Source organism: Narcine bancroftii, chromosome 1 (assembly GCF_036971445.1).
Source record: "Narcine bancroftii isolate sNarBan1 chromosome 1, sNarBan1.hap1, whole genome shotgun sequence".
Taxonomy (NCBI): Eukaryota; Metazoa; Chordata; class Chondrichthyes; order Torpediniformes; family Narcinidae; genus Narcine; species Narcine bancroftii.
Window position 1 is genome coordinate 100,487,683 of NC_091469.1, and position 16,550 is coordinate 100,504,232.

At 50.5% G+C, this 16,550-nt stretch overlaps 1 protein-coding gene across 7 annotated transcripts in view; it reads right to left on the reverse strand.

Annotated features, from left to right (window-relative positions):
• Positions 1-16,550, reverse strand: part of wdr31 (WD repeat domain 31) — a 58,625-nt gene that overhangs the window by 17,736 nt on the left and 24,339 nt on the right. For 4 of the 7 annotated variants that reach the window (XM_069934047.1, XM_069934029.1, XM_069934040.1 and 1 more), the window contains exon 8: positions 13,366-13,809. The exons of 2 other annotated variants lie outside the window; for them this stretch is intronic. In XM_069934047.1, the coding sequence (XP_069790148.1) occupies positions 13,488-13,809 (322 nt within the window). In that variant the 3' untranslated portion in view covers positions 13,366-13,487. Of the gene's footprint in view, positions 1-13,365; positions 13,810-16,550 lie in introns of those variants that run through there. One more of the 7 variants, XM_069934076.1, reaches the window with a different exon arrangement.

Sequence of the window (16,550 nt, forward strand, 5' to 3'; positions counted from 1 at the left end):
AAACCCCATAGTCCACACATGTCAAACTCTGGCCCGCGGGCCAAATTTGGCCCGCGATATAATTATATTTGGCCCGCAAGATCATTTCAAAAATGTATGAGAGGTGGCCCGCCCTGCAGCGAGAGCCGATGCTGTTTTTTGGTCATGTCACCCCCACCATCCTCCCCCTTCATTGCACTTCCTTCCCCATTGTAACACGAGAAATTGTAACGAGAAGTCTGTCGATGTCATCAGCCGGCAAGCCAGTTGGAAGGCTCCCCGCACAACCAGTCACTTCTCCCACCTGTCGAGCGGTGCGGCGGATGGGTGAGCGCCTGTGATTTCCTGTCGGCGCGACGGGCATGGCAGGCTGCGCACGGCCCCCGGGTTGCGCGAGCCCCACGCGACTGGCACTGGACGGCCCTTCCACAGCGCGAGCGCACTTCTCCCGGTCGCCACGGCCTTCAGCGCTTCCAGCCGCGTGGACCCCAGGGACGGCTGGTTCGGCCCTGCACGTGAAGAGAGAGATGGTGGCTGTCCGCAAAGGCTGATCGGCAGCGCGCTGGGCCTGAGTGGGTGGGTAAGCAGGGGTGGGCAGAGGGTGTAGGGCAGGGAGTAATGGGCAGGGGAAGTTATGGTGGTGCGAGGGGCAGTTAGAGGGAGGGATGAGTAGAAGGAGGGGTGGATAGGGAAGAGGTAAAAGGGGAGGGGCAGGGCGAGTAGGGGAGGAGTGATTAGAGGGTGAGAGACAGGTAGAGGGAGGAACAGGTTGAGGGGAGAGGCAGTAGAGGGGCGTGTATAGGATGGGGTGGGTAGAGGCAGAGCGAGTGGAGTGAGGGGTGAGTAAAGGTTGGGTAAAGGGCTGGTCAGGTAGAGGGATGGTGGGTCGAGGGTGAATAGAGGCCTAGAGCCTGAGGAGTGTGCAGGAAATGCTGAGTCCTGATGCAGGCCAAAATGGACACAGCCTGTGAATGCTGACTACATCTCCACAGGGACCAAATAGGTTTCCCTCAGGTCAAGCAAAGGGTGAACTTGAGCTACCTACTCCTGACCTGTAACATTATCCTCCTAAAGTTATATCCTAAAGTTTAACATTACATATGTTGAAAGAAGAGAAAACATGCAGATGTTGTTGAAAATTTTCAATAAATATTTAGTTCGGCCCTCGACTTAGTCCAAGTTTTTAATTTTGGCCCTCCGTGAATTTGAGTTTGACACCCCTGCCATGGTCCTTTTGCAGCTGCTACTAGCAGAGATCGGAAATACAAGTCTTACACTTAAATAACTTGTTAAATATCTCTTCTTGACCACAAAGAAGCACATCACAACTTAATAATTAAAAAAACTTCAAAGGACATCTTATTATATGATATAATTATTAATTGTTTTGTTGCAATCTGCTTTGTGAAGAAAAATTAACATTTTCTGGCAGGGAATGGGGAGGCAGAAATGAGATTGAGAAATCTGATGCTAAAGATGGGGAGAGAGATACACAGAGCATGATGCGAATTTTTGAAAATCTAATTCTTTGCTGAACTGACAATGTCTTGTATGGTTAACAAGATAAAAGTGAAGTGTATATCATGCTTAAAGAAGGAATGATGAGAGACACTGACTCCTGCCTTGTATGTTGATTTGCATAATATTCTTGTTTTTTTATAAATTATTGAGTGTCCATCTCTCTTTGCAGAAAATGACTGAACAGATTTGGAAAAAAGTGAATAAGGGTAGGGGAGAAAAGCAGCAGGGCAGGGAAGAATACCAAATAGAGGAAAGGGAAGGAAAAGAATCAAGCAAGCAAGCCTAAAACTTGCTTGTACGTCATTGAGAACATAGGAACATAGGAAGTAGGAACAGGAGTAGGCCAAAAATGGCCCATCGAGCCTACTCCGCCATTCAATAAGATCATGGCTAATCTAATTTATGACCTAACTCCACCTACCTGCCTTCTCCCCATATCCCCTAATTCCTCTATCATGTAAAAATTTATCTAACCGAATTTTAAATATGTTTAATGAAGCAGCCTCAACCACTTCGCTGGCAAACATTTCATTTCTCTTTCCTGCATGCATGGATACAGGCAAATAGGCAGTGGTGGTCACACTGTAGGAAGGATGTTGCTTTTACAAGTTAAAACTGAGCTGGTGTAGTGGGAACTGGAAATTTGTAATGGGTGAAACAGGGGCAAGAATGTCAAGACAAAGACAAAATTCCAAGTGGCCAATTGAAAAAAAAGCTAATTTCATAAAGTCAAGAATGGAAATGGAGGAGGTAATGAGGAAAAATAACAAATAGGTAAAAATGATGGATATTTAAAATGGGGAAAAATACAGTTTAGAAGAAATATAGTCTTGTAAAAAAAAAAGACAAGAAAAAGTAGTCAGTGATGAAATAACTACAAATTATGCATAAGTAAAACCAAAACTAAAAATAAGATAAGCTTATTAATGTCACATACATGGGTACATTTTTCATTTGCGATCAATACCTTCAATTGAGCACAACCTCAAAATTCTGATATTGTACTTTGATTTTTGAGCTGAAATGTTATTATAAACTATTAGCAACAGGGTCACAACAGCCCAGATAGAAGAACACTACATCATTAAGATTTTTTAAATCTACTCTGTTTTCTGCTTTAGCTCCAGTTTTCCATCTCGATGCTTTTAAAATCAATACATTATATGGAGAAATGCTGCAGCAACTCTTTCACTGAGTTGCCGTCACTTTTTCTTTCTGTCTTGTTGTTAGAAAGAAGTCCTTGAGAGAGAAAAAACTTCTGATATGACTCTTCAAGATGCATGAAAAGAAAGTTTCAAAATATAGGTAGGCTACTAAAAGCTACAGATAAATTAGCACTTCTTCTTTGGCTTGGCTTCGCGGACGAAGATTTATGGAGGGGGTAAAAGTCCACGTCAGCTGCAGGCTCGTTTGTGGCTGACAAGTCCGATGCGGGACAGGCAGACACGGTTGCAGTGGCTGCAGGGGAAAATTGGTTGGTTGGGGTTGGGTGTTGGGTTTTTCCTCCTTTGCCTTTTGTCAGTGAGGTGGGCTCTGCGGTCTTCTTCAAAGGAGGTTGCTGCCCGCCAAACTGTGAGGCGCCGAAATGCACGGTTTGAGGCGATATCAGCCCACTGGCGGTGGTCAATGTGGCAGGCACCAAGAAATTTCTTTAGGCAGTCCTTGTACCTTTTCTTTGGTGCACCTCTGTCACGGTGGCCAGTGGAGAGCTCGCCATATAACACGATCTTGGGAAGGCGATGGTCCTCCATTCTGGAGACGTGACCCACCCAGCACAGCTGGATCTTCAGCAGCGTGGACTCGATGCTGTCGACCTCTGCCATCTCGAGTACTTCGACGTTAGGGATGAAAGCGCTCCAATGGATGTTGAGGATGGAGCGGAGACAACGCTGGTGGAAGCGTTCTAGGAGCCGTAGGTGATGCCGGTAGAGGACCCATGATTCGGAGCCGAACAGGAGCGTGGGTATGACAACGGCTCTGTATACGCTTATCTTTGTGAGGTTTTTCAGTTGGTTGTTTTTCCAGACTCTTTTGTGTAGTCTTCCAAAGGCGCTATTTGCCTTGGCGAGTCTGTTGTCTATCTCGTTGTCGATCCTTGCATCTGATGAAATGGTGCAGCCGAGATAGGTAAACTGGTTGACCGTTTTGAGTTTTATGTGCCCGATGGAGATGTGGGGGGGCTGGTAGTCATGGTGGGGAGCTGGCTGATGGAGGACCTCAGTTTTCTTCAGGCTGACTTCCAGGCCAAACATTTTGGCAGTTTCCGCAAAGCAGGACGTCAAGCGCTGAAGAGCTGGCTCTGAATGGGCAACTAAAGCGGCATCGTCTGCAAAGAGTAGTTCACGGACAAGTTTCTCTTGTGTCTTGGTGTGAACTTGCAGGCGCCTCAGATTGAAGAGACTGCCATCCGTGTGGTACCGGATGTAAACAGCGTCTTCATTGTTGGGATCTTTCATGGCTTGGTTCAGCATCATGCTGAAGAAGATTGAAAAGAGGGTTGGTGCGAGAACACAGCCTTGCTTCACGCCATTGTTAATGGAGAAGGGTTCAGAGAGCTCATTGCTGTATCTGATCCGACCTTGTTGGTTTTCGTGCAGTTGGATAATCATGTTGAGGAACTTTGGGGGACATCCGAGGCGCTCTAGTATTTGCCAAAGCCCTTTCCTGCTCACGGTGTCGAAGGCTTTGGTGAGGTCAACAAAGGTGATGTAGAGTCCTTTGTTTTGTTCTCTGCACTTTTCTTGGAGCTGTCTGAGGGCAAAGACCATGTCAGTAGTTCCTCTGTTTGCGCGAAAGCCGCACTGTGATTCTGGGAGAATATTCTCGGCGACACTAGGTATTATTCTATTTAGTAGAATCCTAGCGAAGATTTTGCCTGCAATGGAGAGCAGCGTGATTCCCCTGTAGTTTGAGCAGTCTGATTTCTCGCCTTTGTTTTTGTACAGGGTGATGATGGTGGCATCACGAAGATCCTGAGGCAGTTTTCCTTGGTCCCAACAAAGCTTGAAAAACTCATGCAGTTTGGCATGCAGAGTTTTGCCGCCAGCCTTCCAGACCTCTGGGGGGATTCCATCCATACCTGCTGCTTTCCCACTTTTCAGTTGTTCGATTGCCTTATATGTCTCATCCAGGGTGAGAACCTCATCCAGCTCTTGCCTTAGGTGCTGTTGAGGGAGCTGGAGCAGGACGGAATCTTGCACTGAGCGGTTGGCACTGAAAAGAGATTGGAAGTGTTCTGACCATCGGTTGAGGATGGAGATCTTGTCGCTGAGGAGGACTTTGCCGTCTAAGCTGCGCAGCGGGCTTTGGACTTGGGGTGAGGGGCCGTACACAGCCTTTAGAGCCTCGTAGAAACCCCTGAAGTCGCCAATGTCCGCGCTGAGCTGGGTTCGTTTGGCGAGGCTAGTCCACCACTCATTTTGGATCTCCCGGAGTTTGCGCTGAAGATGGCTGCATGCGCGACGGAAGGCTTGTTTCTTCTCTGGACAGGACAGCTTTGTAAGGTGAGCCTGGTGGGCAGCTCGCTTCTTTGCCAGCAGCTCCTGGATTTCCTGGCTGTTTTCGTCAAACCAGTCCTTGTTTTTCCTGGAGGAGAAGCCCAGTACCTCTTTAGTGGATTGCAGTATGGTAGTCTTCAACTGATCCCAGAGGGTTTCAGGGGACGGGTCCGTGAGGCGGGTTGCATCGTCGAGCTTTGCTTTGAGGTTTGCCTGGAAGTTTCCTCTCGCTTCGTCTGACTGCAGGTTTCCAACATTGAACTTCTTTCTGGGGGCTTTACTGTTCCTGGGCATTGGCTTGAAGTGAAGGTTGAGCTTGCAGCGAAACAGTCGGTGGTCAGTGTGGCATTCCGCGCTGGGCATGACCCTGGTGTGGAGCACATCTCGTTTGTCACTTTCTCGCACCAGGATGTTGTCCAGGAGGTGCCAGTGTTTGGATCGGGGATGCATCCAGGTGGTCTTAAGGCTGTCCCTCTGCTGAAAAAGGGTGTTTGTAATGACAAGCCGCTGTTCTGCGCAGAGCTCCAACAGGAGGCGCCCATTGTCGTTGCACTTGCCGACGCTATGCTTGCCCAGGATTCCTGGCTAGGTTTCTGAGTCTTTGCCGACACGAGCGTTGAAGTCGCCCAGGATGACAACCTTGTCGGCTGTCGGGGTGCGTTGGATGAGGTTGCGCAGGTCGGTGTAGAACTTGTCCTTTTCTGCTGGTTCCGCCTGGAGGGTTGGAGCATAGACACTGATGAGGGTGATGCGACGCTTGTTTTGAAGGGGGAGTCGCATGGACATGATTCGGTCCGAGAGGCCTGTCGGAAGGTTTTCGAGTTTGGAGGCAATGAAGCTCTTGACCATGAAGCCTACACCAGATAGGCGTCGTTCATCCGAAGGCTTGCCAGACCAGTAGAGTGTGTAGCCTGCGCCGCGTTCTTGGAGGCTGCCTACATCTGCCAGGCGGACTTCACTGAGATCGGCTATGTCGATGTCAAGTGTGAGGAGTTCATGTGCAATGAGGGCAGACCGACGTTCAGGTCGGTGTCTGTCAGCCTTGTCTAGCATGGTTCTGATGTTCCAGCATGCTAGCTTGAGTTTGTGAGCATCTTTTGAGGGGGAGGACGTGGAGGGGGAGGACGTGGAGGGGGAGGACGTGGAGGGGGAGGACGTGGAGGGGGAGGACGTGGAGGGGGAGGACGTGGAGGGGGAGGACGTGGAGGGGGAGGACGTGGAGGGGGAGGACGTGGAGGGGGAGGACGTGGAGGGGGAGGACGTGGAGGGGGAGGACGTGGAGGGGGAGGACGTGGAGGGGGAGGACGTGGAGGGGGAGGACGTGGAGGGGGAGGACGTGGAGGGGGAGGACGTGGAGGGGGAGGACGTGGAGGGGGAGGACGTGGAGGGGGAGGACGTGGAGGGGGAGGACGTGGAGGGGGAGGACGTGGAGGGGGAGGACGTGGAGGGGGAGGACGTGGAGGGGGAGGACGTGGAGGGGGAGGACGTGGAGGGGGAGGACGTGGAGGGGGAGGACGTGGAGGGGGAGGACGTGGAGGGGGAGGACGTGGAGGGGGAGGACGTGGAGGGGGAGGACGTGGAGGGGGAGGACGTGGAGGGGGAGGACGTGGAGGGGGAGGACGTGGAGGGGGAGGACGTGGAGGGGGAGGACGTGGAGGGGGAGGACGTGGAGGGGGAGGACGTGGAGGGGGAGGACGTGGAGGGGGAGGACGTGGAGGGGGAGGACGTGGAGGGGGAGGACGTGGAGGGGGAGGACGTGGAGGGGGAGGACGTGGAGGGGGAGGACGTGGAGGGGGAGGACGTGGAGGGGGAGGACGTGGAGGGGGAGGACGTGGAGGGGGAGGACGTGGAGGGGGAGGACGTGGAGGGGGAGGACGTGGAGGGGGAGGACGTGGAGGGGGAGGACGTGGAGGGGGAGGACGTGGAGGGGGAGGACGTGGAGGGGGAGGACGTGGAGGGGGAGGACGTGGAGGGGGAGGACGTGGAGGGGGAGGACGTGGAGGGGGAGGACGTGGAGGGGGAGGACGTGGAGGGGGAGGACGTGGAGGGGGAGGACGTGGAGGGGGAGGACGTGGAGGGGGAGGACGTGGAGGGGGAGGACGTGGAGGGGGAGGACGTGGAGGGGGAGGACGTGGAGGGGGAGGACGTGGAGGGGGAGGACGTGGAGGGGGAGGACGTGGAGGGGGAGGACGTGGAGGGGGAGGACGTGGAGGGGGAGGACGTGGAGGGGGAGGACGTGGAGGGGGAGGACGTGGAGGGGGAGGACGTGGAGGGGGAGGACGTGGAGGGGGAGGACGTGGAGGGGGAGGACGTGGAGGGGGAGGACGTGGAGGGGGAGGACGTGGAGGGGGAGGACGTGGAGGGGGAGGACGTGGAGGGGAGGACGTGGAGGGGGAGGACGTGGAGGGGGAGGACGTGGAGGGGGAGGACGTGGAGGGGGAGGACGTGGAGGGGGAGGACGTGGAGGGGGAGGACGTGGAGGGGGAGGACGTGGAGGGGGAGGACGTGGAGGGGGAGGACGTGGAGGGGGAGGACGTGGAGGGGGAGGACGTGGAGGGGGAGGACGTGGAGGGGGAGGACGTGGAGGGGGAGGACGTGGAGGGGGAGGACGTGGAGGGGGAGGACGTGGAGGGGGAGGACGTGGAGGGGGAGGACGTGGAGGGGGAGGACGTGGACCTGTCCTCGGGCCTGCGCAAAGGAGCTTTTAGGTGGAGTGCAGTGCGCGCAGTACTGGCCCCACCCTTTACACCCATGGTTCGTGTGCCGTGGCCGAGCAAGCTGGGACGTGGCAGCGAGGTCCTTGGGTCGTAGGTTTTATATCGGAGTGGCCTTCTCCTATGCAGGTTTCTTACCCGGGCTGGAGGGGCCTGCCTCCCCTCCTAGGTCGGTCCATACTGCCCGGACCGGGGCCGAGGCCGCCGCAGCTCTCTCTGTGCCTGGACTGGGGCCGCCGCCTCCCACTCTCTGCCCGGATCGGGGCCTCCGCCTGCCTCACTCGACCGAGGCCGGGGCCGCCGTCTCCCCCTTGCTCCTGCCCGGATCGGGACCGCTGCCGCCTACCCTTCGTCCGGACCGGGGCCGGGGCCGCTGCTTCTCTCTCTGTGCCCGTACTGGGGCCGCCGCCTCCCACTCTCTGCCCGGATCGGGGCCTCCGCCTGCCTCACTCGACCGAGGCCGGGGCCGCCGTGTCCCCCTTGCTCCTGCCCGGCTAAAAAGCAGGAATAATGAAGTTCCATTGTTATTGTGTTTTTGTGAAAGATTTAAAAGATGGGGCAACATTTGAAGAACACAATAATTATTTCAATATTTATTATTTACAAAAATAATTGATGCTGCTCAAACTTAAGAGATTCAAACCTCCCTTCTGAGAGTTATGGGCCAGAGACAAATGGGGAAGGCAATAATGCTAGAGGACTTTGTAGTGAACTGAGATTCACTGGTGATGGGTTGTGCTGATGACTGGTTCCTCCCCTAGGCTCTTCCCCCACCTACCCATATATAACCCAGGTTTCCCGCCTACACCCGGAGCCCTACTGAAGACCATTATAAGACCCTACCCTTTGTTATAAGCTAATAAAAGCCTATGTTCTACTTCCAATTGTGAGAGCTTTTATTCGGGCCACAATTTTATTAGCTTAATAGCAAAAAGATGGAAGTACTACTCAAGCCAAGCATGCTCTTGATCGACCCTCTGTATCCAGATGCTGCCAAGGAGTTTGCATAATGGCTGAACTGCTTCCAGTCCTACCTGAATGCTTCCAAGGACGTGTTTGACTCCGATGAGCTCAAGAGGTCGGCCCTCATTTCCAGGGTAGGAACAAAAGGGTATTCAGCCATTTGGGACTGTGCAACCTATGAGGCTGCTGTTGAGGCATTGAAGGCTTGGTACCTTAATGTACAAAACGAGGTCTTAGCAAGGCATCTACTCATTTTGCAGCGATGACTACCTGTTTGATCTGTGGTCTCTTGCCAAGAAATGCCAGTATAGAACAGTCACCGGCCACGTTCATGAAGAAGAGCAGATCCGGGACACCCTGGTCATGGGAGTCGGCTCAAGATACTTGAGGCAGTGATTACTGTAATCGGGTAAGAAAGACCTCACCCCAGCCATGCTGAACTGGCCAAGTCCCTTGAACAGGACCAGCTCGAGACAGACAACCTTGAAGCCAACGACAACACTCTCCCCAGTGAACCCTTCCCAGGATCGGCAGCCCTCGCTACTCCTGCCCTGATGGCAGCTGCCTCCCATGCTAGGGAGTGCATCTTCTGCAGTAGAAGGCAGCATCCTCACTCTCAGTGCCCAGCTAAGGACATAATCTGCTCCAGTTGCAGTAAGAGGGGACAATGGGCAAGGGTCTGCTGCGTGAAGGGAACCCCAGGGAAATCCACAGCCTGCTCCTGGCTCTGACTCCAGCCCCAAGAAATCACCCCTGGCCCCGAGCTCGCCAGAGCCAATCTGCTGCGCTACTCACCAAAGGAAGGTGGCAGTTGGAAAACAGCATGAAAAGTTTCGACGGCCATCTTTCTATAATTCAAATTTAGCACCATTATCTTCAGAGGAGGAAAGGTGGCCATCTTGCCGTGCCACGAGGTCAACACAACTCTGCCTGCCAACGCATCAGGAAGGAGGAGGCCACTCAAGAGAAGAGGACTATGGAGTCTCCAGGGTCCTAGTGTCCATGATCCTGGACAAGATAGACCACATCAACTATGGTGACTATCAAGGTAAACGACACTCAACTAGATGCTTAATTGTCACTGACTCTACAGAAAGTTTCATAGACTCTCAGACCGTTCAGAACTAAAAACTTAAACTGTTTCCTAATTACCATATTGTAGCGGCTGTGTAGCGGGCTCAGAGTGCAGCAACATGAACTGTCGCCGGAACGGTTCTAGGGGTGTGCAGAACCATAATATGGGCATTGCATATGATGTAGCGGCCATGTAGCAGGCTGAGCGGGTGCACAGCGCAGCAATGCGAACTGTCACCGGCACGGTTCAGTGGGCGTGCGGAACCCTAATACAGATGTCTGCCTACTCACCTAATGGACCACACGCGAGGTATACTGAGTGCCGAGGAACGGAAAGTTGAGCTGGTAGAAGGTAGAGCTTCTCCTGCCAGAAGGTGCGGGACACTTACAAGGCTAGATTTAAACCTGCCGGTCCTGTAGATCAGTAGCAATCTCGTAGTGACGACCCACCTTGTCCCGTGGGGCCCGGGACATACAGTATATAGAAGAAGCCTGTAAACCCTGAATAAATCAGTCTTGAGTTGACTACTCTGGCATAGTCAGAGTAATGTTTGTATTTCTTTAGTAGCTCTACCATAGTAGCCACTACAGTATATTTTTAGCGTCTCACTCACACTCTACTCATATTCTGGAACATTGTACTGTACATTTGTCTTTTGAAGTGGGGGGAATTCTGAAAACTTTGGTTGTATGTACCTAATGATTTGTGTGCTCCGATACTGTTGGGTCTGGACTTCTTGTATCACCTTAAAAGCGTGACCTTAGAATATTCTGGTCCCCTCCCTCCCATGACGGCTCAGAATGGAGGCCCACATACAGCTTCTCCACACTCAATATCAACCCCCCACCTCTTCCCAAATCTGTCCACAAAATGCAGGCGGTGCAGTGCTGCTGACTGGAAGTTTATAAAGGCTGAGACCCAACGCCTACTCAGTGAGAAATTAATTGAACCTAGCACTAGCCCGTGGAGAGCGCAAGTGGTGGTAGTAAAAAGGGAAAAACAAGTCCAGGCTAGTAATTGACTATAGCCAAACAATTAACTGGTTCATGCTCCTGGACGCATACCCCCACCCACCTCGAATTTCAGACATGGTGAACGATATTGCGCAGTATTGGGTCTATTCAACCAATGACCTGAAGGCTGCCTATCACCAGTTGCCAACCCAATCCAAGGACCAACCCTTTATGGCATTTGAGGCCACCTTCCTTAATTACGTACTGTGGCCTCACAGCCCTCGCTTCCAAAACCGTTGCTACAGGTGATGCAATATCGTCCATCAGGACTGGTGTCGCAGTATGTCTGAATGTACTGCTTCATGGGGAAGGTATGGGTCCACCTGGAGCTCACAGATATCCCAGATCTCTATCAATTCCGGAGGGTCCCTTTCAGTATCACCAATGGAGTTTCTATCTTCCAGAGGCAGATGGACAAAATGGTGGACGAGTACAGGTTGAAGGCTATCTTCCCTTACCTCGATAATGTCACCATACCTTGGATGACTATGATACCAATCCTCAGAGCTTTCTCCACGCTGCGAAAGCCCTGAACCTCATTTATAGCTCCAGCAAGTGTGTGTTCAGGACGAAATGACTGGCTATCCTTGGCTACATGATGGAGAATGGTGCTATCAGCCCCGACTCCGATAGCATCCTGCTAGAGCTCACAACTCCAAGGACCATGAAAGCTTTGAGTAAGGTCCACCCTCTCTTAAAAAGCACTACTTTTCCCCTCTTTGCTGAACCCCAAGTGTGTCCAAAGCCACACTTTGAAAGCCACCATGCATGCAGTGGATGAGGTGGACGAGAATGTGCCTTTCCAAGTGGAAAGTGACGCTTCTGACGTAGCTCTGACTGCTACCTTTAACCAGGTGGGCAGGTCTGTGGCATTTTTCTCCCAGACCCTATAAAGCCACAAGCTCCAGAATCCCTCTGTAGAGAAGGAGGCTCAAGCCATTGTAAAGGGCATCAGGTACAGGAGACACTATGTGGCTGGGAGGAAATTCAGGCTCCTCACTGACCAGCGATCTGTTGCATTCATGTTTAATAATATCAAGAGGGGAAAAATTAAAAATGACAAAATTTCTAGGTGGAGGATCAAACTCTCCACCTACAATTATGACATTGCTTATTGGTCATGTTTTCAGATCTTCTGTGTCAGGGATAGAGGTATAAAGGAATTGGACATCCATCGTGAAGATGAGGCAGTCCTATTTGTAGAAATTAGAAGTCATTGAGGAGGTGGTGGGCATGTGAGGTGTCGTGGATGAGGGTGGGGAGGGATTGCGCCAGGGTAGAAAGGATAGAGTCAAGGTAGGATGAAAATAGTTCAGTGGGGTAGGAGCAGGCAGAAATAAAGGATCTACCCTGATGGTGGGGTTTGTTTATCTTGGGCAGGAGGTAGAAATGGGCAGTGCGTGGGTGGGAGAGAATGAAGTTGGTGGTCATGGAAGGGAGGTGACCAAAGGTGATGAGGTTGGAGATGGTTTTGGAGTCAATGGCTTGATGTGTGATGGTGGGGTCCTGTGGAAGGGGTCAATAGAATGAGGTGTCTGAGAGCAGTCAACCAGTCTCAGCAAGATAGGTATCAGTGCACCAGACCTGTGCTGTGCAATTAATGCACTTGGGAGAGGTGAAGTATGACAGACAGAGGCAGATGCCAGACAAAGGAAGAGAGAAAAGAAAAAGGAAGACATTTTTTTCCTCATTTATATAGAGCCCTGACAAGACTGGAGATGGAACACTGATTGCAAGAGAAGGACATGTAATTGAGAGTCACTAAATTGATTCATCAGATGGTGGGTTTGTCATACAGGTTAATCTGCTCAGAATTTATAATAATGCAATGTGATTTTCTTGAAATCTAAAAGAAAATCTACAAATTTGACAAAGTAGATATAGCGCTGATGTTTCCTCTGGCTGGAGTGCCTAAAATTAGGGAAACAGTCCCTAATAAGGGGTTGGCCATTCAAGACTGAGACAAGGAGAAATGTCTTCATTCAATGGGTAGCAAATCAAAAATTAGGTAAGTGAGAAAAAACAAACTAAAGGTACTCCCCAATTTGCTACCTATGCAACTTATGTCCATCCGCACATACGACCGAATTTTAAAAATATATAAAAATAATGTAAAATTTACACAGTTTTTGCCGTATTTCACAAACTATAACAGGGATACAGGGCACGTAGGAGCCAAAATGTGCATACTTACTTTGTTAGTTGCTGTCCTGGTGTCCATGGTCTGGACATGGCCATCTTGATTCCTGTGCACATGCAAGTTTTCAGTTGGTGCATGCATGTTGGGTTCACATAATGGAGTTTGGTTGGCGCACGCGCGAGTTAAGGGCGCAAATTCAATATCATCAGGGCACTTAATTCTCAAGTATCCACCAACTGAACTCCAATACAAAAGCACACTGAAAACTTGCGCATGAGTACAGGAATGAAGATGGTCACAACCAGCCCCGGGACCCCGGAATGCCAACTAACAAGATAAGCATGGGCCAAGATGTGGAAAGATTTGCCATGGTTGATTGACAAATTTAGGAAGCTTTAAGTTGTTATTGTCAAATAGACGATGAAGAAAAGATTTGATTAAAAAGTTTGCTTTAAGATCGCGAGCAAAATTCCGACATATCCATTCTAAGATACAACCAATTGTTCGGTTCCCATTAAGGTTGTAAGTCGGGGACTACCTGTACACTATATTTATATAGTTTCAAGGAAAAGTGTGGGTGCTGATTTATTTGAACCAATGCCAGTATAAACCAGATGGGTCAAATAGCCTCTTTCTATAATGTGAATTTTCTATTCCTGTCATGAAACCTAAACAGCTCAGAAGAGGTCTTCTACAGCTTAACAGCATAATATTCTGTCTGACCATTTGCATTCCATCATCTACACTAAACTGGTAATTACGTACTGTGGCCTCACAGCCCTCGCTTCCAAAACCGTTGCTACAGGTGATGCAATATCGTCCATCAGGACTGGTGTCGCAACATGTCTGAATGTACTGCTTCATGGGGAAGGTATGGGTCACCTGGAGCTCACGAATATCCCAGATCCTGTAAATGGAAAAGAGAAGTGCAGAAACAGTTGGTTTCTGTTCTTTGTTTTAAAAAAATACATTTTTAGATTATTTCAGTTTCCTCATCTTTTACAGACAATTCCCAATTCCAAACCTCAAGATCAGACTGTACTTTCAGGGCAGGATAGTTAGTATAGAGGGGCAGCATTGTTAGTGTAACCATTAGTGCAACGCTATTACAGCGCCAGTGATCAGAGTTTGAATCCGGCACTGACTACAAGGAGTTTGTTCATCTTCCTATATCCACCTGGGTTTTCCCAGGTGCTCTGGTTTCCTCCCACATTCCAGAGACATACAAGGTTTGTAGTTAAATTGGTCACACGGGTGCATTTGGGCAGTGCAGACTCATGGGCCAGAAGGACCTGCTCCGTGCTGCAGCTCTAAGTAGTAACATGAATTAGTAACAAACTGTGTTTCCTTAGAACTTATGGCTTGTGGATCTTTTTCATACTTTTCAAAAATAATGAGGCATTGCGTCATAATTCTTTTGAAATATAAAGCAAATTTATTTGACAAAAGACAAACAGGCAAGTTGCTGTGTTAATTCACCGACAGCAGGAATCACAAGGCCATTTCAGATGAACCCTCCACCTTGAAGCCGGCGACAGGAGCGGATTGAAAGCTAAGAACTCATCTTTCAGGCAGCAGCCCTAAAAGGCTGCTCCAACATCCCATTCATATCCAGAGGTGCCTTGTAACGCCCTCCAGATCTGATGAAGGTGGGGCGACTGGTGCCGCAGCGCCACCTTTCATAAATATGCAGCATAGCAATGGCCATCTTCCCTACCTATAATTCCCCACGCAGGTGGAACCGCTCTGTTTCCCAGAACAGTTCCAGCTGCGTGGGTTATTATGGGTAAGGAAGACCGCCATTGCTATGTCACATTTTGAGCCTCAGAGAGTGGCCCAGTGAGGTACCGGAGCAGTCAGTCGGACTGTCACAGCCCACACCAGCTGCCCCCAGCGGCCTCCCCTCCCCAGTGGGCAGGGGCTGTCAGGCAGCGGGGAGTTGGGGCATGGGCTGATGGAGTTATTAGCCCGCCCCAAAACACCCATTTACTGAGGCTGTATATTCAGGTGAGTTGGCAGAGCGCCCCAAGGAGGGTTGGCATCAGTACCTCAGAGGTGCTCTCGGTGTAAGTGTTTAGCCACAAGGGGGTATAATCTTCGCCTTTGCACAAGGGCATTTGGTCCACCTGGAAGGGCCTACAGATTATTATGCAGTAAAGTTCTAAAGGACAAACTTTACCCAAAAAGTAACTATAGAGTAAAAAAAACAGAAGTTGAGACTTGACTGGAAATCTTCTATTTAAACCTTTGTTTTTCATGCTCTGAAAGAATACATAGGGGAGCTATGAAATTCTGCAAATTCATATAACGTTTTAGTGCCTCCAAACAATGCTTCATACGTCTTCAAACTCATTCAACATCCTTCCTCCCAATTTAAATACTCCACATCCTCAAAGGAGTAGCTGTATTGTAGTGAACTGGGAATTCGCTACTGATGTGATGTCCTAACGACTGGATCTTCTCACGATTCCGCTCCCACATACCCTGATATAAACCCTGGATCCCTGCCAAAACCCCAGTTCAGTCCAAAGACTATTATGTGTTATTCTTACTGAATAAAAGCATGTTGTACTCTCTGTGGTCTTGAGTGCTCTCAGTCAAGCTACAATTTTATTCAGTAAAGAAGGAGATGGAAGCTCTGTTGAAGCCAGAGATGCTCCTAATTGACCCTCTGTCCCCAGAGGCCTTGGAGGAATTCACATATTGGCTGGAGAGCTTCCAAATGTACCTGGCGGCCACACACACGGTCTACTCCACAGATGAACTTAAGAGGTCGGCACTCCTCTCGCGCGTCAGACCTAAAGGATTCCTGATCATCAGGGACTGTACTACGTACAAGTAGGCTGTCGAAAGGCTGAAGGCTCGCTACATAAAGCCCAAAAATGTCATCCTAGCAAGGCTTCAGCTCTCACAACCAAAGTATTGGCCTGAAGAGCCAATTGAAGATTTTTGCCCTCATCCTATGAGCAGTAACGAGGAACTGCGGGTACGAAGACGGCACAGCCCAAGAAAGGGAAGACAAGCAAATCTGGGATGCTCTTGTTGGTGTCATGATGTCTAAGTACATCAGGCCATGGTTGTTGGAGCAAGGCAGTGCAGCGCTGTCTGACAACGTGTGACTAGCCAAGTCACTGGAGATGGCCCACCTGGGAGCTGATAACTTAGAAGGCGACCTCCAGGATGATCTGGTTCCTGGAGCGACTCCGCACCCAGCATCAGTCGTGAAGGCGGCAGTGTCCAGCACCAAATGATGCTTCTTCTGCAGTTGGCAATAGCTCCCAAGAACTTGATGTCCTGCTAAAGGCTCCATCTGCATCAGTTGTGGTAAGAAGGGGCACTAGGTCAAGGTCTGCAGGACGAGGGGAAGTGCTGAGAGGTCCAACGCATGCGTGACACCCAATGAGCTGACTGAAGTGAGTCCAAAGCCCAATTCCAAGACCTCCCAATGCTATTGGTGTGCGCCATGGCCTTCCTGTGAGGGCAGTGATACGGAAAACCCCAACAGCCATCTTGCCGTGTTTCAAAACTGGTGCCATCTTCATCAGATGAGGAGGGGGAATGGCCATATTGCTGAACTGCGTGGTCTCTGCCATCTTGCTGGATTTCAAAAATCGGCACCAATAGGACAGCAGCTATCTTGCTGTGCCT